We start from the raw sequence: 21085 nt of genomic DNA on the forward strand, positions 1-21085 counted from the left end.
GGTGATGTTCTCTCAATGTGTGTAGGACCTCCGCAACGTGTTGGCGATGTTCGGCCTCACTCCGGGAGTAAATGAGGATGTCATCTATGTACACTATTACACAGTGGTGAAGAAACTCCCGGAGGACTTCATGAATGAAGTTTTGGAATACGGAGGGGGCGTTGACCAGACCGTAAGGCATGACCTCATATTCATAGTGGCCAGTAGGGGTCACGAATGCTGTCTTCCATTGGTCCCCCTCACGTATTCTTATCAGATTATACGCGCTGCGGAGGTCCAATTTAGTGAAGACTTTAGCTTCTCGGAGCTGTTCCAAAGCGGCTGGTACCAGAGGAAGGGGATATCGGTATTTTACTGTACCGTTATTTAGGACCCTGTAGTCGATGCATGGACGCAGCCCTCCGTCCTTCTTGGCCACAAAGAAGAAGCTTGAGGCGGCTGGTGATTTTGAGTGACGTATGTACCCCTGACTCAGAGCTTCCCTTATGTAATCTTCCATTGCCTGATTCTCTGGAAGCGAGAGCGGGTAGATCCTACCTCTTGGCAACTGGGCATCTGGAACTAGGTCGATCGCGCAGTCCCATGGCCGATGCGGCGGTAGCTGGGAAGCTCTCTTGGGGCAGAAGACATCATGAAAGGAGCTGTACTCCTTAGGAATGTGGATAGACTGCTTCTCAGGAGGGCTCTCGACCGATGTTGCAAACAAAGAAATGGGGTTCCGACCTTGAAGAGGGAGATTTGGAAAACAGGCAGGTGTACATCCAGATCCCCATTTCTTTATCTCTCCTGTGCCCCAAGAGATGATGGGATCGTGCTTCACCAGCCACGGGCGCCCTAGAATGATGTCCATATTTGCACCCTCCAGAACCAGAAATTGAATCCTCTCTTGATGTAACAACCCCACTTGAAGAAGGATGTCTTCGCATTGTCGATGGATACGGGTCGAAGATCGAGTGCACTGGGTTATCGGTTGTATCTGGTATATATGCGAGGACGCCTCAGTACGGAGGTGGAGTTGACGACAGAGGGATTGGGAGATGAAGTTCCCTGCTGACCCGGAGTCGATGAGGGCTGTGACAAGGAGAGAAATAGAGGCAGTAGTTATTTGTACGGTGGTAGTAAGTGGTTTACATTGTTCAATATTCGTACTGAATACACTCACTGAAGTCCGAATGGGACGAAGGGGACACTCCATACGGGTGTGTCCACTGACACCGCAGTATAGACACAGACCCCGGGTCAGCCTCCTCTGTCGTTCCGCTGATGTCAGTCTTCCAGACTCTATTATCATGGGTTCTGGTTCTGGAGAGGCTGTTGACTCAGGCGATTGGAGGAGTGCAGACGAGGGGGTGATGGTGTCCTGTTGATAGGAACGGAGACGATCGGAACATCGGAGAGAATGTTGGATGAATCTCTCCAGACCCATTGTATCATCTAATGTGGCCAGTTGGATTCGGAGAGTGGGTTCCAAGCCGAGCCGGTACGTGGTCAACAACGATCTCTCATTCCATCCACTTGCAGCTGCTAGAGTGCGAAACCGGAGAGCATATTCCTGTGTAGATAGAGTACCTTGCTTTAGATGATACAGCTGCTCTCCAGCGGCTACTTCCCCATCAGAACGTCCAAACACCTCTTTGAAATACTCCGTGAAGGTAGTGATGGAATTCATGACCGGCCCGGCTTGGTTCCAGATCGTCTCAGCCCATTTAAGTGCAGGTCCAGAGAGTAGAGATACGATGTAGGCGATCTTCGACTTATCTGTGGGATATAGAGAAGGTTGCATTTCGAATATGAGGGAACATTGTAACAGAAAACCATTGCACTCCCCCGCTCCGCCTGAGTAGGGCGCTGGTCGGGCCATGGGACTGGAAGGAAGGGCCGAAGAAGAAACTGTGGAGGCGGAAGTGCTCGGTGCTGGTGGTGCGTTGGAAAGTGGAGCTGGTGGCTGTAGAATCCGCTTCAACTGGTCCACCAGCTCTTGAAGGTGATCGGGGGTGCTCATGTTGTCGTCGTTATAGGTCCGGGCTTCTGTTATGAAGCGGACAGGAGACAGAGGTAAGGAAACGTTAGGGTGTTTATTAAATGACAACAAGGAGCACATGAAGGATAGCCAGGAGGATCAGGAATGATGTTGGGGTCTTTTCCTCCGTGGCTGGGTAACAGGAATACACGAGGATGGACAGCACACACCAGATACAGCTGACAGAGGATGACACAGACTTGGAAGGACTGGAAGACAGGACGATTCGGGAGGACCAGGAAGACTAGGAGGAATACAAAGAGAACAGGTAAGTAAATCGTTTGTTTTAGCTGAGGATGACTACGCTGAGTGGTCGCTCAGTTGTCCGCTTTCGTCGAGACGAGCCCGGACAATGAGCGACTGGAGTGCTGTGCTTTTATCTGGTGCTCGTGAATGTGATGCAGCTGTGTGCTCATTAGAAGTCAGGTGATGGTGATCTTCGTGAGTGGGGGTCGTGAGAGCCTGACCAATCCATGACAGTTACTACTAATGTTTGAGGGAGTCCTTTATTTCATTTAAATGTTCTATTCAGTCATTTAAACTCTTGTGCATTAAATGATTTTATTGCGAACCTTCCAGCCAATCAGAATTAAGAATTTCAACAGACCATGAATATAAATATGTGTGCAGATTTATGTGGGTTAAAGGCACACAAAGTTGTATAATGACGAAGCTATGACTCTATTAAGGTGGTTTACAGTGATACGAAGTGTGTCCCCATAGTTCAAAACACTTAGGGTGCTTTCACACTTGCCCTTTTGGTCCGCACCTGGGTTCATTTCATGTCAGAGTATGGTACGTTTAGCTTGTGTGAATGCGGTCTTCTGAACTCGGGTGCGCACCCATGAACTATACCCAAGTCTGCCCAAAAGAGGTGGTCTGGGGTGCGACTTGTGCGAACTGTGGTATGGTTCACTTCGCATATGAATGCAATCGTACCAAATAATGGAAGTGAACTGACAACTGTACAACAAACTTTAGTTTTTATAATGTTCATTTGTGTGTGTGTGTGTGTGTGTGTGTGTGTGTATGTGTGTGTGTGTGTGTGTGTGTGTGTGTGTGTGTGTGTGTGTGTCTGTGTATCACCTACCTTGGCGACAAGCGGGACTGACCCAGTGCAAACAGTGATAATGTCTGCCTGTCTCCACCAAAAACAACTTCTGCAGATATTTTGAACGTTTTTAATATATTTTTGTTGCGGCAGATAGATGCAAGGGATTTTGGTAGCAAAAGTAAAAGATTCAGTAAGAGCAGAATGACCATGGTATGTATATGTCTCCAATTTGGCGCTTCGCTTTTGTGGCCATCCCCTAGCAACAGCTGTACACAAAACAGTAGCTTGATGATGCAAGCGTACCGAGGTTAAGAACAAAAAAAGACAGTGTGAACACAAACCAGCCGAGAAGGTGGCAAGGGGGGACAATCAAATTGGGTTCGGTCCAGGATATTGAACCAAGTGTGAATTTCTTCTACAATGAGCAGTTTTCTCTGCCTCTTTGTTTATATTCAGTTATTTCATGGTTAAATCAATAAAAAATATAATATTCTTTGCCATAAAAGTGAAATTACTGAATCAAGACATAGAAGCCTGAGAAAAATGCTAATTTTAGAAGAAAATTTCAGATGGCACTTAGAGGCTTATAACATTTGAACCTTTTATATAATAATCAAATTTTAAAGAGTAAATATATATTATGCATATGGTGTGTCCCTGTAAACTATGTGTACAAGTATGTATATGTGAATAATATCAAGAGGATGTCGTTCATCTGATGTAGCATTAAAATGACCATGTCTTCATTATCATGAGAGCAGTTTAGATGTCACTTCATGTGTTATATTTCAAACTGTAAACATGTTTTCAGAAAAATGTTGTGAATTCTCTAATCCGGCAACATGCGCACACATGATTTATGTCAGTATATGTGTAGTGTGATACAATCCAAACATTCACTGAAGTAAAACCCAAGTCCACAAAAATGTCCAACAAAATCAAGTCCAACTTGCACCATTCAGTTGGGGGATTATATTAAAAAAAACACTCAGTTGTTATATGGAATGATTTTGTCTCCCACTCCATTTCTCTCCGAATAAACCAACAATGTTTACTCTACTTGGAATAAGCTCAATCGTTTTGTTTGGTTGGAGATAAAAAAATACTAGAGAAGCATATCCAAATTCATCCCACATTCTTTCCAGCATCCTGCCTTTTCCCCATGTTATAATACAAATCACCCCCGAACCATAAATATGGCTGTTCTTTTCAAAGAGAAATCAAAGGTCTCTAATGACGGCAGATGAGACAGAACATCTCTCCCCCAACACAAAGGTTGCGCGCGTGTGTGGATGTGCGCGCTTGTTTCTTCTAAATTAAAGTCGGCTGCTGTCCTCAAAAATTCAGCTCGTCTCAGTTATGCGCTTCTCTCTCGACTGTGGTCCTAAAAGCTTATTGAGACGGGAGAGAGCGCAGGCCCGAGGGCAGCTCGCTCCAGCCATACATTTATTCACTTTTGTAGCATGATTGAAGTTTCCCTCCACTGATTTCTGGAGGGAGAAGAGAGAGAGAGAGATGGAGAGAAAGAGAGAGAGGGGGTCTTTTTCCTTAAAGAAGAGAAAAAGGAAAAATAAAGAAGTAATTCTCTCTCATTCCACTCTACTTTCTTCTGTGTCCCTCAGTTCTTCTTCATTAATAATGAAAATGATTTTGTGCAGCATGACATTTGCCTGTGAGTCTGCTGCTTGTGAGATCTGATTTGTGCAGGGATCCTGCTGAAGGAATTTCCTTCTTTTTTAGTGGGCCTGTCAATTTAGCGAAACACGTTCGGCACGATTAATTAGACCAGGATTAAAAATATTAATGTTATGACCCCTATGTGAATCCCGTAATATGGATTTTTATGGAATATGGAAGTCTACAATGAGAGTGGAATGATTAATTATGATATATCTGATGAATTGATCAGAATTTGATGGCTTTAATTCAATTATGACTTCTATATGATTGACAGGTTATTGTTTTATTCATATTTGTCTATATTCTTTCTGCTCATTCCCCTTTTTTACTTGTATAATGTTGTCTTGTATGCTCACTAGACTAAATTTAATCTATCACAGTCACATGACTATTATCACATGTTTTTATATTATGTCAATCAATCAGTCAATCAATCAATCAAATTTTCCTTTGGCTTAGTCTCTAGTTCAGAGATTGCCACAGCGGAATTAACTGCCAACTATTCTAGCATAGGTTTTATGCAGCGGATGCCCTTTTAGCTGCAACCTAGTAGTGGGAAACACCCATACACACTTATTCACACTCACATTTATACACTACGGACAATTTAGTTTATTCAGTTCACCTATAGCGCATCTCTTTGGACTGTGAGGGAAACCGAAGTAACCTACACGAACATAGGGAGAACATGCAAACTCCAGACAGAAACGCCAACTGACCCAGCTGGGACTCGAACCAGCGACCTTTTTGCTGTGCGGTGACAGTGCAAACTGGAAAAGCTAGGTTGCTGCCGGAAGTGGTGTTAGTGAGGCCAGCAGGGAGCACTCAACCTGCGGTCTGTGTGGGTCCTAATGCCTCAGTATAGTGAAGGGGACTCTATACTGCTTTGTGAGTGCCGTCTTTTGGATGAGACATTAAACCGAGGTCGTTAAAAATCCCAGGATGTCCTATCTGTCACAATATGGCTGCCATTGCATTTGGTGGTGGATGAGGACATTCCCCCAAATCTGTAAATCACTTTGAGTGTCCAGAAAAGCGCTATATAAATGTAATGAATTATTTCCACTGAGCCACTGTGCCACCCTATCAACAAAGTGTTTTGTAGCATTTTTTTGAGAAATCGAATGCAATCTTGTTGAATAACAATATGAATTTCTTTTTTAAAACCGTATCTGAACTCAAACTTTTGATTTTTAGCATACATTCTGAGATTCTACTGGCGTAGAGTTTAACACTGTGTATTTCTGCATGCAGCACAAGAGCAAGAAAGACACAAGGCAGAAAGAAAGAAGCCAGGAGAAGACAATGAAAAGTGTAGGAGGCTGCGCTAATGGCAGACTTTTATATTTATAGCTGTGTTCCTCTCCCCCTCTGTCAAAAGTCATTTAGACATAAGCCATAATTACAGTTATTCATTTTCTATGGCACAATGAAACTGGGAATAGAGCATGGTTCATTGAAATACGCATTACGAAATCAACTCAGACCAATCTTATAAACCCAATCACACCTCCAGAACTGAACTGAAGCCTGGTGTCGGTGGACTGGATGGTTTTGTTAGGCTTGTATAATCAGGCTGGATTTTGCTAGATTGAATTATCCGCTGCTTAAACTTTTTAGTTATTTATTTATTTTATTTATTTATTTTTTATTTATTTATTTTTGTCAATATGACAAAAAGTAGACAACCTAAATAGTTCTATGCATTTCCACTTTTGATGACTGTCAAATGTAGTTGAAAACACTTATCCTCACATGGTTAAATCCCAGCTAGCATTTTTTGTTTTTAAAAGATGTCTAATAGACGTCTAAACATAGTCATATTGGCTAAAACAATGTTAAATTTGGGCTGTCAGTGAAAATCAATTGGACGTCTAAGGATAGGCCAAAACTAGACTAATCATCAAATAAACATTAATGAATGACTACACATATATTGACTACACATATATTGATTCCTCATTCTGATGCTCAATATGAAGTCCAGCAGATCGTCCTGACCATGTCTACATGCTTAAATGCATTGAGTTGCTGCCCTGTGATTGGCTGATTAGAAATTTGCGTTAGCGTGCAGTTGGACAGGTGTACCTAATCAAGTGGCCGGTTAATGTGTGTGTATATATATATATATATATATATATATATATATATATATATATATATATATATATATATATATATATATATATATATATATATATATATATATATATATATACATATACATATATACATATATACATATACATACATACATACATACATACATACATACATACATACATATATATATATATATATATATATATATATATATATATATATATATATATATATATATACATATATATATATATATATATATATATATATATATGTGTGTATATATATGTGTATATATATATATATATATATGTATGTATGTATGTATGTATGTATGTATGTATGTATATGTATATATGTATATATATATATATATACGTATATATATATATATATATATATATATATATATATATATATATATATGTATATATGTATATATATTTACGTATATATATATATGGGGGGGGGGGGGGGGGGGGGCAGAGTAGTCTCATTCTATCCGAAAACTACATTGAGTCTAAGAATGAACTTCTGAATCATTTCTGAATCAACACTGATGTAAGTACAGCAGGGCTTTCATAAAGTCTGAGAGTCCTGTGATGGCCTTTAGACATTGATCAGTAGGAGTTTGTTCCTTTTTCATCAATCCATTTGTCTTTATCTAACCTACAGAAGGCTTTTTGTGCTCGCGTTTCAGTTGTTTAGGCCTTCAGCACAATCAAACGTTACACCCTCGCTTCATCTTCAGTGATTCAGCTTGTGCACAGATGAACTCAACTTTAAAACATTCATGAGTGGAAGATGTTATGCAGCTTACCCTAGTTGATTCAGCCGCGGGCTACAGCCTTTCTCCATGTGCTTATCTTCCTAAGCCAGGAGGAGATTCTATGCTGCTGATGCATACTGAAACACAGCGTGCCAACATGTGGAGGTTTACAAAATGACACACGCCGCTCCCCTTCCCTTCTCTTCAGCTGGCAGAGTCTGGAGAGCAAATTTGGTCAGCAGGCGAGGACATTGATTTTTGTGGATCAGATAAGTTCCATGTTTAACAGATGTAGGCCAATGGGACATGGTCCAAACGATGGCACTCTCTGACTCCGCTCAGAACTCATTTAGCCCATAAGTGAAGCTTTGGCAAAGGGATGCATATCTCTGGCGGAAAGCATTGTGGGGCGTTTGCATGAAAAAATAAAAAAGACTGCAGTGGTTTAAATGCCAGCGAGAGTGGTGGAATAGAACAGAAAGTGTCTATGAAATAGAGTGGGAATTAATGTCTGAAATCCTAAAATCCACCTGCAGTCAAATGATAGGATTAGAATTTATTTGGGGTTTTAAGAATGAGCTCTGCAACCTGATCTGCATTAGAAAGATGTTCGTTCTCACGTTATTGAAGGCCAGATATGCCAAGCAGGTTTTGGCCATTATGTAGCCATAACTGTATTGACATGCAATGCTGCATGCACAGATGCACAGGCTCATTGGAAAATACGTGCTTCAGCCTTCATTATTGTGAAACCTCAAAAATATATACATTTGACTGCAGTTTCTATGGAACATAAAGCTTATAGGGCAGTATAATGCCAACAGCTTTTCCTTTTTATCCTTTAATCCAATCCTTTTTAACATTAATGATATTTACAGGGTCATATTATTGATTAACAAGGGACTACTCTTGTGCAGTTCTTTGCACAAGACCAAATTGAATAACCTTGCACAAGACCACCATTAAATTATAATGGTCTCTATGATCTGTACTATATCCAATATATTTGCCTCACCTTTTCATATGGACAACTTTTCTGCCTTGGTCAGTGTGCTCGGTAGCTCACTTTGTATGGTGTTGTACTTGAGAATCAGTGTGCTTCTGTTAAAATTGTGTTTAAAAAAAGCTATGTAAAAATTATTATTATTATTATTATTATTATTATTATTATTATTAATAATAATAATAATAATAAGTTATTAAAATTAATTAAAAATATACTAAAAACATGTTAAGTCAGAATTTTTACATTGGAATATGAATAATTCCAGGCTAGAGTGTAGAATAAGTAGTGACTTGTTTAGATATATATCTAGTCAGTGGTTCTAAAAGCACATTTAGTTTTCTTATAGGTAAATGTGACCATCACAGTTTATTACATTGTTTTATGCATGTATGGTGGCATTTCAGAAATCAACTGGTCAATGAATTCAAAATTACATCTTAGTAAAACATGTTAATGTGAGAAAAGTACAATACAAATGCATTTGCTGAAGCAACCATGCCATTTAACCTTGTTTTTACACCCTTAAGCTCTATTGCCAAACTGTTCACTCATGTGAACTACTAAGCCTACAGTATCAGGTTTACATTGTTGAAAAAGCTGTGCATTTGTAGATATTTATGAGATGCAAATGTTAAGATGTATTACTATACACATAGTTACTGTTTTGGGGTGCTATATTGTGCAAAGAGACGGTGCCCTGTAATCATAATATGCATGAAAAGGATTAGAAGTTGGTCTTTTACTGCCTCTAGTGTTCATCTCAGCTAAAAAAAAAATGCACTGAATTGTGTATTACAGCAAAAAATGTTGGTAGAAGCACGTTTTTTCGAGTGTGTCTGGATAGCATGATTTATTTATGGTACACAATTGAACCTTGAATTGGATAACACGATCAAACCCATGATCAAAAAAGAGATTTTCAGAGCAAAATAAGCTCCGGCTGCACATTTCTGCACATCTTGCTTGTGTCTCTCGCTCTTGTGGTTACTCACTAATGTAAGTCTTTAATGTTGTGGCTACTGGCTATCTTTTTTTGCCCGCTGCCATTATAGACAGCGCAATACCTTTTCCTCCTGCTGTGTTCAGCTTCACGTCATTCTGAACTGCTGTAAACTTAGCCAGCAGTAACAACACTGCTTATGGACTTTTTTTTTACACCCTGCATATCTAATGATCAGGATCTGCACTCTGCATATGCTGTATAGTGTAGACGCATTGATTGCATGTTATGTTGCTCTTTACTACATCAGTAATACAATACCTATGAAATACTCCCATATAAATTTCCTCAGGGTTACTGTATATGGAATATGATAGGGATGAGTGGGACACTAAATAACATTGGGTTAGTAGCGACACATGGTTTAAACATTTTGAAACATGTTAACATAACTTACATCATTATAAAGCAACATAAGAAAACATAATAAAGAGAAAAAAATATTCAGAAAGAATCTTTTTGGGATATTGTTAGTTTAATATGTTACATTAATTTAGCTGTAACATTAGGACGTTTCTGGTTGAAATAATCTAGAGTTTTTAGTGCTCATTTAAATGTCACTTTGAGCTGTATAGAATGTTTTAAAAATATCTAGTAAAATATTAATTCTTTCATCATGGCAAAGATAAAACAACTCAGTTATTAGAAATGAGTTGTTAAACTATTCAACACATTCTCAAGGCAATTCGTAACTTTTTGATTTAGTGGCTAATTCGTACGAATTCGTATGATCTAATTCATACAATTTGGTACGATTTACTCATCCCCAAATGACGGTTGGGTTTAGGGGTGGGGTTACGTGCCACGCCTCTTTTTTAAAATCGGACAATTTTGTACGACTGAACTCGTATGAATTTGTACGAATTAGCCACTAAACTGACAAAACGTAAAATACTCACGTTTTCGTGTGAGATCAGGCTGATCAGGCTGAAAAAATGTTTATTTTTTTCCAATTTCTGTTTAACAGAAAGAAGATTTTTTTTCAACATAATTTATAAACATAATACATAAATTATGTTGAAAAAAATCTTCTTTGCGTTAAACAGAAATTGGAAAAAAATAAACATGGGGGCTAATAATTCGGGGGGTTTAATCATTTTGATTGCAACTGTATATATGTTATACATTCTTTAAACCTCATGGATATTTACAAATCCAAAAAGACATTGGTTGTGCACAGCATTACAATGAACTATTCAATTAAATTCAAATGCAATTTACTATTAAATCTTAAACATTAAATCTACTTCTTTCTCTCTTTCTCGGTTCACTCACTTACTTTTATAATCCCCTGTACCCTTTTCACCTTTCGTTCTTTCCTGTGGCCTCCATGTTTCACTTTGCAATTTTTCTTCCCTTCCTCCATCCTCTCAAAACCAGCGTGTCGATTAATTAATAGCTGGCTAATTTAATTTTCTTTAAAAGTAATAACATGTTTAAGCACGAATAAAGAGTGACAGGGCAAAGTTCTAATCTGCCCAAAGTTTAATTAGTCTCGGCAAGGTTTGCATACAAGCAGACGGGGGTCGGGAGAAGAGGAGACCCGAGCGAATGACAACAGAACGGAGGCTTGGAAAAGAGTAAAGCTCCATCAACTCTGCCTGTCTGCTTCCATCCGTGCGCAAGACCGGCCTGCTTTTTTACACACAAGGGATTGTGGGATAGCCGAAGTGCTGGTGTTAACTGTCAAATAAAGGCTGGCTTTCCCATTGCTATCTTCCACACCTGTCACCCTGGGCAAACCTGTGTGCTGTGGCCTGAGCGTTTGGCTCTCTTGGGTGGCTTTAAGGCAGAGGCGAAGCTGAAAATCAATTGTCTAAAACTGTTATGGAATGAAGTGAGGCGGCTGCATATATTAGGGATTTGCTTAGAGGGCCCTGGGGTAAATGAACAATGAGCTATTGACTACACTGCTCTGTTACAATGACTGCACTTACCATGTGAACGAGAAACAACAGCAACATTATTATTATTATTATTATTATTATTATTATTATTATTGTTATTATTATTATTATTATTATTATTATTATTATTCATTCATTTATTTTCTTTTTGGCTTAGTCCCTTTATTGATCTGGGTTCACCACAGCGGAATGAACCGCCAACTTATCCAGCATATGTTTTACGCAGCGGATGCCCTTCCAGCCACAACCCATCACTGGGAAATATTACTATAATAATTATTATTATTATTATTATTATTATTATTATTATTATTATTATTATTATTATTATTATTATTATTATTATTATTATTATTATTAATATTATTATTATTATTATTATTATTATTATTGTTGTTATTGTTATTGTTATTATTATCATCATCATACTGTTATTATGATTATTATTAGCACACTGTTGTTGTTATTATTATTATTATTATTATTATTATTATTATTATTATTATTATTATTATTATTATTATTATTATTATTATTATTACTATCAAACTGTTATTATTATTATTATTATTTTTAGGGTAACACTTTACAATAAGGTTCATTAGTCAATGCATTTACATGAACTAATCATGAGCAACACTTATACAGCATTTATTAATCATAATTGAACATTTACTAATGCATTAATAACATCCAAGTCCGTGCTTGTTAGCATTAGTTAATGCACCGTGAGTTAACATGAACCAACAATGAACAACTGTATTTTCATTAACTAACATGAACAAATATTGTAGTAAATGAATTGTTCATTGTTTGTTCATGTTAGTAAATGGCGCAATATTATTTACATATATAGTTAATTTAATGAAATTATTTTGCATTTAAATAATAATTAAATGTTTGATAATAAAATATTACATGCAATAAAATTATATTACCTAAAAAAATTATAATAATTATAAAGAATAGTATAATGTTGCTAATATTTAATATTGCTAATACAAATAAATGTTTTGATAACTGACTGTGTCTGTCTGTTTGTGTGAGTGCGTTTATGTATCAGTGAGTGTGCGTTTGTGCCAAGAACAATGGTCTCAAGTCTATTTTTTGAAACTATATTAGTGTTTATTATTTATGAACTGGTGCTCTTGGATTCTCTCAGTACATATTTATATTCAATTTATAACCCGGAGTCTACCCTGAATATACATAAACTGCATAAAATGGAAGATAAATGGAAAATAATTGCTTCTGATTGATAGCAGGGGCTTAGTGAGGTGGATACTGAATAATAGTTTAGCTTTTGTTATCCCTTAATTCACACAAAAAGCTTATTCTTATTCATTACTGTCATTATGATCAAATCGTTGTGACTCTTTCATATGAAAATCCTCCACCCGCATGTCAAATAGGCATTCTTACATATAATGAAATGGTCAAATGGACATTTTGACAGCTCCACAATTGGACATGGAATTCGTGAGAAAACAGCTTCAACCTTGTATGTATATTTTCATCCAAATCTCACCCCAGGGGTGCGACAGCTGAATAAAAATGACACAAAGCAAATCTCCTGTGCCAGTCCTCCATCACACAAGAGGAGAGCAGAGGAAAAAAGCGAGGCGTCCAGTCTTAACACATCTTTCCTCTTTACTTTAGACAGCACCAAATGTCAGATACTCATCTGGAAATAATTTCCATTCTATTATGGTGACAAGGGGCAGGCGGAATCTAATTAGTTGAAAAAGAGTGTTAGAGAGCCGGATTGGGAGTGATTGGTGATAGGGCTAGTGGTGCAGGGCCAGCTCTCCAGCCTTCAGGCTCAGCAGAAACACTCTTGAGGTTAACTGGAGCTCTGAGGAAGGAGATAAGAAAAGAAACTAGAGAGAGGGATTCAGTCACTGTGTGCCAGACATGAAGGTCTCTTTTGGTCTGTCAGGCAGAGCCTAAACTTTGAATATTCCTCCCTTAGTGATATTAAAAAGATAAGAGATATAAGAGAAAGGGGGGCATATATAAGTTGGCTCCCAGTAGGGGTGCTGCTATGGTTCCTTTTTCCCCTGACAATATGAATGTATTTCGGCGGATGGGGGAATGAGATCCTGCATTGGGACTCCATTTACTTCTCCCTGATAAGAGCCTTACTATATGTGTGTATCAATTTATCCATCTATTCCAAGCTAAAAGTGTAAAATTAAAAATATATTCAGTTGAAGTCAGAATTATTAACCCCCCTGAATTATTAGCCCCCCTGTTTATTTTTTTTTTTTACCAATTTCTGTTTTATGGAGAGAAGATTTTTTTTAAACATGTTTCTAAACTAAATAGTTTTAATAACTCATTTCTAATGACTGATTTATTTTATCTTTGCCATGATGACAGAAAATAATATTTGACTAGATATTTTTCAAGACACTTCTATACAGCTTAAAGTGACATTTAAAGGCGTAACTAGGTTAATTAGGTTAACTAGGCATGTTATGGTAATTAGGCAAGTTATTATATAATGATGGTGTGTTCTGTAGACTATCAAAAAAAATTGCTTAAAGGGGCTAATCATTTTGACCTAAAAATAATTCATAAAAAACTGCTTTTATTCTAGCCGAAATAAAACAAATAAGACTTTCTCTAGAAGAAAAAATATTATCAGATATAATGTGAAAATTTCCTTGCTCTGTTAAACATCATTTGGGAAATATTTTAAAAAGAAAAAAAAAATTTAAAGGGGGCTAATAATTTTGACTTCAACTGTATGTATATATATATATATATATATATATATATATATATATATATATATATATATATATATATATATATATATATATATATATATATATATATATATATATATATATACATTTTTTTTCTTAAAATCATTTTTTTAAGCCCCTATTAAATTGTTACCTTTTTTTAATCCATTCAGCCAGTGTTCAGGTCTGGCAGGAACACTTTTAGATTAGTTTAGTATAACTCAATGAATCAGATTGGTTCTCAAAAAGAGTTGTCATAATAATGTCGTGCCATTACAAAATCACCACGTTTAAAATCTGATTTCTTTAAAAATCAATAATCTTTACTGCCCTATTGATATATGATATAGCGTGGGTATCAGACCAGACAAGAAGCACTGCATCAAATTATTTTTTAGCACCATGTCTTTCAAATATGAAAAATTGTTTTACCCTAGTATTTTAAATGGAGTTTGTGCAATGGAAAGCTGCTACTGATAGTGCTTTTGTCTTTTATCTTGATTTATGCTTGAACAACTGCTTAAGTCTATTTGACTGATTATAATTTATTCACATTACAACATCGAAGCTCTAAAAGGAACCTTATTAAATTGAAAATAGTCACATAAGCCTTTCACCAGAATTTATAGTTGGTTAAAAAACACTAGCTGTGCATATACCCCATTAACGATTATGCTTTTTACAACACTGTTTTGTAGTTCAATTATGTACTAAGACTGATGAAAAATGAAAAGTAGCTATTTTCTAGGTTGATAAACTATACTCTCGTTCTGGTGTAATAATCAAGGAACTTTCTGCCATTCCATGGCTGCAGCAGGAGCAATGATATTATACAGCACCAGAAAAAAAAGTCCCCAGTATGGCAGCAATGTTCCTTGATTATTATGCTATAATTCCAAGCCATACTGACCTAGAAAATAGCAACTTTACATTTTCTGACAGTTTTTGTAAGTGATGAATAGGAACATTATCAAAACAGTTTTTAATGCTAATCCGATTCATTGATTCATGCTATGTGATGCTATGCTAAGCTAAAAGTCCCACAGTTTGGCAGAATGGATTGAGAAATGGTAAAACTCAACTCGTCTCAGCTAACTCCTGGGGACTTGTAATATTTCCAAAAAATCCTGCAGTGTTTCTTCAAAGACTATTTTGGAACAGTCAAATACTATGAGCAAAATAATGGTGAACACTTCACAGAGTTCAGACATTAAGGAAAATATATGTCCCCTCGCCATTCTGAGTGCCCCCCCCCCCCTTTTTTTTTTTCACATCCACACTATCAAACTAATCTAATGTCATTTTCAGAGGAAAGGTTAGGCTCAGCTTTTGCATTTCTATTTTCCAGACAGAGAGTTTGACCTTTGCAGATCAGACTGTTATTTTCGCTTCTTGTGATGCCATCCAGCTTCACCAACCTTTTATAGTTAGATTAGCATCCATTACACTGATTGGTTACACTGAGCTCCAGTGGAAATAGACTGTAGAGTTGTTTGCGCAGCTGTGGCTGACTGCAAAAATAAAGCTTCATAATAAAACACTGGAAAAAATTACATTTCAATTATGCAGGAGTAGGGCTACATCTAAAATGTTCTGTTTGAACAGATGCAGTCAATTAATTTAGCTTAATGCTGACTAGAGGAAGTGAACAAATGAAACCAGAACCAAATGAAATTATCACACAAATGCATTCTTCCTGAATTCCACACGACTGTGAAAATACTCGACATAGCTTGATTTCCAAACATATCACTTTGAGCTGTTTCTTTTAGAAGCAAAAGTAAACAGTGCAGTCTGTGTATTCTGCTTCCTGAGTGATTGGCTCTAATGACTTGGCTCTTTCAGTTTGATCTCACAGCAAAATTACTATTTATTAATGTAGCAAATTTGTGTTTAATTCACATGAAACTGTACAATGTTATTCATATAATCAAAAATGTGACTTTTGCAAAGAAGACTTGCTGTAAACACCACCCCTTAATATAACCACCACCGGGGACGTAAACAGATTATGAATTCATAAATGAACCACAAAATGTAAAAGTTACGAATTACCGTGAGATCACATTTGTTCTTTTGGAGAATTTGACATACAGTATGAGGGATTGTGTATGATTCCAACAAACTCTGGTGCGTTAACTCATTTTAGTTATCTATCAATGCTGCCATCTGATTTTTTTGTGTACACCAAAAAAGCTGACCAAGTCTGCTGAAAAGATGGGTCTTGCTATACTTCCAAATAACATCTAGTGTAGTCTGATTGAAATATGATAAAAAAACAGGACATGATGTCACAAGATACAACCTGCTCAAGCGTACCTGATTTGAAGAAAAGAGAAACAATCATTAGCTTTTCTTTGACTCGTAATCATAGGAGAACTCATTTAAGTGCTGTATTGGCCCTTTAGCAATTTTTAGGGGTGGTTAAGGTGATATATGTAGCACTATATACTCTCAGAAACATAGGGTACAAGGGGCGGTACCTTTTCAAAAGGTAATTTTTGTACTATACAGATGAACATTAGTACCTTTAGAGTACATTGTTGTACCTTTAAGGTATGCTATGATGTACACATTTGTATTTTTTGGGGTAATAATACACTAAACTCTTCTAGAGCATCTATAGTTAATCTTGAAAAATCAAGTTTTTCTATGAAGCCCTGGGTAAAATATCTGGGTGTTATTCTGGATGATGGCTTGAGCTTTGACAAACAAATAAATGTAGTGGTTAAATCCTTCTTCTTTCAGCTTCGACTCTTAAAAACTGTTAAAAATCTATGCTATCTAGAAAAAAAAAAATGAAAAAATAATCCATGGTTTTATTACCACTAGGTTGGACTATTGTAACTGACTATACTTTGGGATTAGTCAGAAAACCTTATCCCGTTTACAATTAGTTCAAAATGCTGCTGCAAGGCTTTTAACAGGTACCAAAAAACATGACCACATTACACCAGTTTTACGCTCTTTGCACTGGCTGCCTGTGCACTATCGAGTCACTTTTAAAATGCTGCTCTTGGTTTTTAAATCTCTAAATGGCCTGGCACCTTCTTATCTGTTAGACATGTTGATTGAGCATCAGCCTGGTCGGTCTTCTTGGTCATTTAACCAGAGATTGTCATGTATCCCTAAGTAGAAGTTGAAATGTAGAGATGACCGTGCCTTTGCAGTAGCTGGTCCTAGGTTGTGGAATGCTCTGCCTCTCTGTATTAGATCAGTTTCAACTCTGTCTCTTTTTTAATCTAGGTTAAAAACTTACCTCTTTGATTTGGCATTTTATCAATGAAAATTGTTCATTTTAGGTATAATTTTACTTTTTTTTTTGTTGTGATGTGTATTGTGCAGCACATTGTTCAACCTCTGGTTGTGTTTAATAGTGCTATATAAATAAAATTTACATTGACATTGACATTTAACAAAAAATTTACTTTTTGAAAAGGTACCGCCCCAGTGACTGATTTTGTATCTTTATTTCTAAGTATGTATACATGGTATTAAATAAATTATGCACTTTCTGTGCTTCCCTTGTGATTACAAGCTATTCATAGGATATATTTATATAGTAGTATGTAGCACCCTAACCCCCTCAAAGAACCACTAGAGAATACTTACAGGTTCTACAAAGCACTTAAAGTAGTTTTATTTAGGAGAAATAGCCATTTTCTTTCAGATAATCTTCCATTTGCATTTAGATTTAAGTTAACTGACACTTAGTGTATTTATTGAAATTGCCTCATTATTCAATTCTGTTTTTCTTCCAGATTTGAGGCCTCTACCTGACGTGGCCATGACGGGAAAATGCACTCGCGAATGTACAGAATACGGCCACTCGGATTCCTGCTGGATGCCCGGACAGCCCTCACCCAACCGCAGCAAGAGTGCAAAGAGCGGGCCCAAGCTCTCCACCTTCGTGCCTTACCAGGAGAGAGAGGGTCAGGAGCGTCTGATGGCTGACAGCAGCTCTAAACCTCACGGAGAGGAGCGGAGCGGAGGCGGGAGCAACAAAGTGGCCAGCATTCGTTTTTTGCCTCCCTACACTAGTGCCTATTCCACAGGCGGCGACTCCGGCAAGGACTGTCCCCGAGAGGAGATCCCCCTGAATCAGACAGCCGATTATGTCCCTGCCACCACACCATCCAGCCAAGGCTCCAAAAGAGAAATCTACCTGTGATTTACCTGTTCTCCGTCTAGGTTCGATTCCACTTTTGATCCAATTTACTTGTGATCAGCAATGCCTGTGAGAGGATAAAAGGCCTCGTTGTCAAAACACCTGCTAATTCTCCTACACCACCAGACCCCAATTTACACAGACGTCTTCTCCAATCTCCTCAGCTATAAGCCTAATGGCTGACACAAAACAGCTAGAGACCTTATTTAAAACCCTTGGGGTTTCAGACAACCATGCACATTGTTAGAGGCTCTGGAAGCCCAATAGATATGAACGAAGAAAATAATAATAAAAAAAAAAACTACAAGTAGAAAACAATTTTGTGAATATAAAACGAAGAACACAATCCCCATGTAAACTTCTAAACGAAAGAATGTAAGGACAATTTTTAAAGTGAACTTTGTGATAATTTAATGTCAAGGTTATATTCCTATTTGATTTGGATTAGTTCGCTGATTTTTTAAATATATATATATACATGTATACTTATGATCAGACTGTAGTTATGCTTACCTAAAACATATACACTGACCTACACATCCAAATAGTACTTTTTTTCTTATGTGTGTGTGTGTGCATCTGTAGTAAGAACTGAAGCCAGATGAACTGGCAAACCAAATACTGGCAATTCAAGAGGGAAATTCTCAACATGCATACTTTACAGAAGAGAAAACATTCACTTTTCTTTCAGCACTGAATGGTTTCTTACATTTGTCTTTTTTTTTTAATAGGAAACTCTTTTCTTAATGTACAGCGATGTAAATACTACACTGTCTGATGAGCCAGTTTTGATTTACGATTCAGTTGTACAGACTCTTGAAGCCGAAGCTTCTTCTGTTGATGATAGTAGAAGAGACATTGCTCAGAGGATTTCCCTCCCTGCCAGTAAAAGAAGGACAGCAGTTCTGGACCTTGGAATGCTAATGATAATCCACAGTATGAGCCTCCGCCATGGACTCAAACGAACATTGAATTTGGGGCAAAATCCAAGGGAAACAAATGGATTACAGCAGATTTGCATGATGCCATTTGTCATTTCAGACAAATTTGACGGGCGCCCATGGGAAGCTCCCTCAGTAACTCTTCCTCTGTAATACTTCTGTACTTCATCATAAGACTTTCTGCAAGGAGCTGAGGCTTTAGGTGAGTTGCCCTCTGGAAGAGCATTGTTCAACCCATCTAAACCCTAGTGAGGAGCAACAACTTTCACAAAAACTTTTTAAAAAGAGAAAAAAAAAACTGTCCATGTGCTGTGCAATAGCCTACTCGTTTTCGGACGTGTCAAACTCTGTTGTGTAGATGTGTGGTTTTGTCAGAGATTTTCGCTCTGCTCTGTTGTGGGTTTGACCCTGTCAAAAATGAACGCTCGTAAGAGGTAGACAAGTTCAAAAATCGTGGCAGCAGAACATTTCTCTTGTGTTTGACCACATTAAAGTTGTATTCAACAAATCCAGTATATTCGAGAACATCTGAGATTCTGTTTTAACTGTGCTTTGAGCGCATGACATAACAAGACTCCCACAGCGAGCCTAGGAACGTCTAAATTACTCTAACCTATTACCACAAAGTCACACAGGCACTCGCCTAACTGGGACGCTTTTGTTAGAACCTCTAATTTCCACATCTGAAAGCGAGGTTTACGGGAAGTTCATTTAGGACCGTTATTAATAGTGGCTGACGGTAACAGAGATTGCATCAGGTGCGATGCAGGTCAGCAGAAGCTATAATGAGTATTCAAGGCCCCAGCAACACACAAAAAGTGAACTATAATTTACACCATGTCGCACAGCAAAGTCACCACTTAAAACCGGTTCTTCCCCTCGGATGATTTTGACGTTAACTCTGTAGGTGTAGAGTCAACATTGGCAGAGCTCCATGCTTTTGATTTAATATAAAGTCTGCTTTTTTAAAAACACACACACACACACAATGACCCCAAATGCTAAAGGTCGGTGTCTCAGATGACGCACATTTGGTGTGACATTTCCTTTGAGAGAGTGGATTCATTTAGCTCACAGCTGACCCCTTTATTTGAACACTAAATGACCAAACATTGGAATGACTAAGGTTGTCTCAATCAGCTCCCTAGCTCGCGAGGTTGTGTAAACGAATTCGGGCACTAGGAAGAACAGTGATGAGTTTGGCTCACTACACATTGGGACACTGTTCACACAGGGCATCAGCACCAGCGCTTGATGGATGGTGTGTCTGAAGTTTGGTGCTGATGCGATCGTCATAGCAGCATCAGCCAATGAAATCAGACTGCCCCAACTTCTGCAGCAAGCAATGTCGCAATTCAGTTTGTCAATGCTTGACGTCACCCATTCAAAGTGAATGGAAAGCATTGACACTGATGCCCCGTGGGAATCGGCCATGAGTGTGACATGAGAACGTCCTCGTTGTACAACATCACAACTGGAATTTATAAACAACAGAAGTTTTATTCTGGGCCCGCAAAACGGGTTATCGTGGTCCTAACTTTTGACCACCCCCACAGGAGGATGGTCCCACGTCGCTCCTTCGGGCTAAGTCTAGCTGGGTTCCGTGGGATAAAACCCAGCCACCAGGCACTCGCATGCAAGCCCCAACCCCAAGCCTGGCTCCAGGGTGGGGAGGAGGCCTTGG

The 21085-nt window shown here is 37.8% G+C and overlaps 1 protein-coding gene across 3 annotated transcripts in view; it reads left to right on the forward strand.

Moving 5' to 3' along the window:
• pcdh1b (protocadherin 1b) overlaps positions 1-20731 on the forward strand; it is a 285146-nt gene extending 264415 nt beyond the window's left edge. For all 3 annotated transcript variants that reach the window (XM_056471900.1, XM_056471899.1, XM_056471901.1), the window contains one exon: positions 18054-20731. In XM_056471900.1, coding sequence (XP_056327875.1) covers positions 18054-18463 — 410 coding nt within the window. In that variant the 3' untranslated portion in view covers positions 18464-20731. The remainder of the gene's footprint in view (positions 1-18053) is intronic.
• Positions 20732-21085: the final 354 nt, after the last annotated feature.

Source organism: Danio aesculapii, chromosome 14 (assembly GCF_903798145.1).
Source record: "Danio aesculapii chromosome 14, fDanAes4.1, whole genome shotgun sequence".
Lineage (NCBI taxonomy): Eukaryota > Metazoa > Chordata > Actinopteri > Cypriniformes > Danionidae > Danio > Danio aesculapii.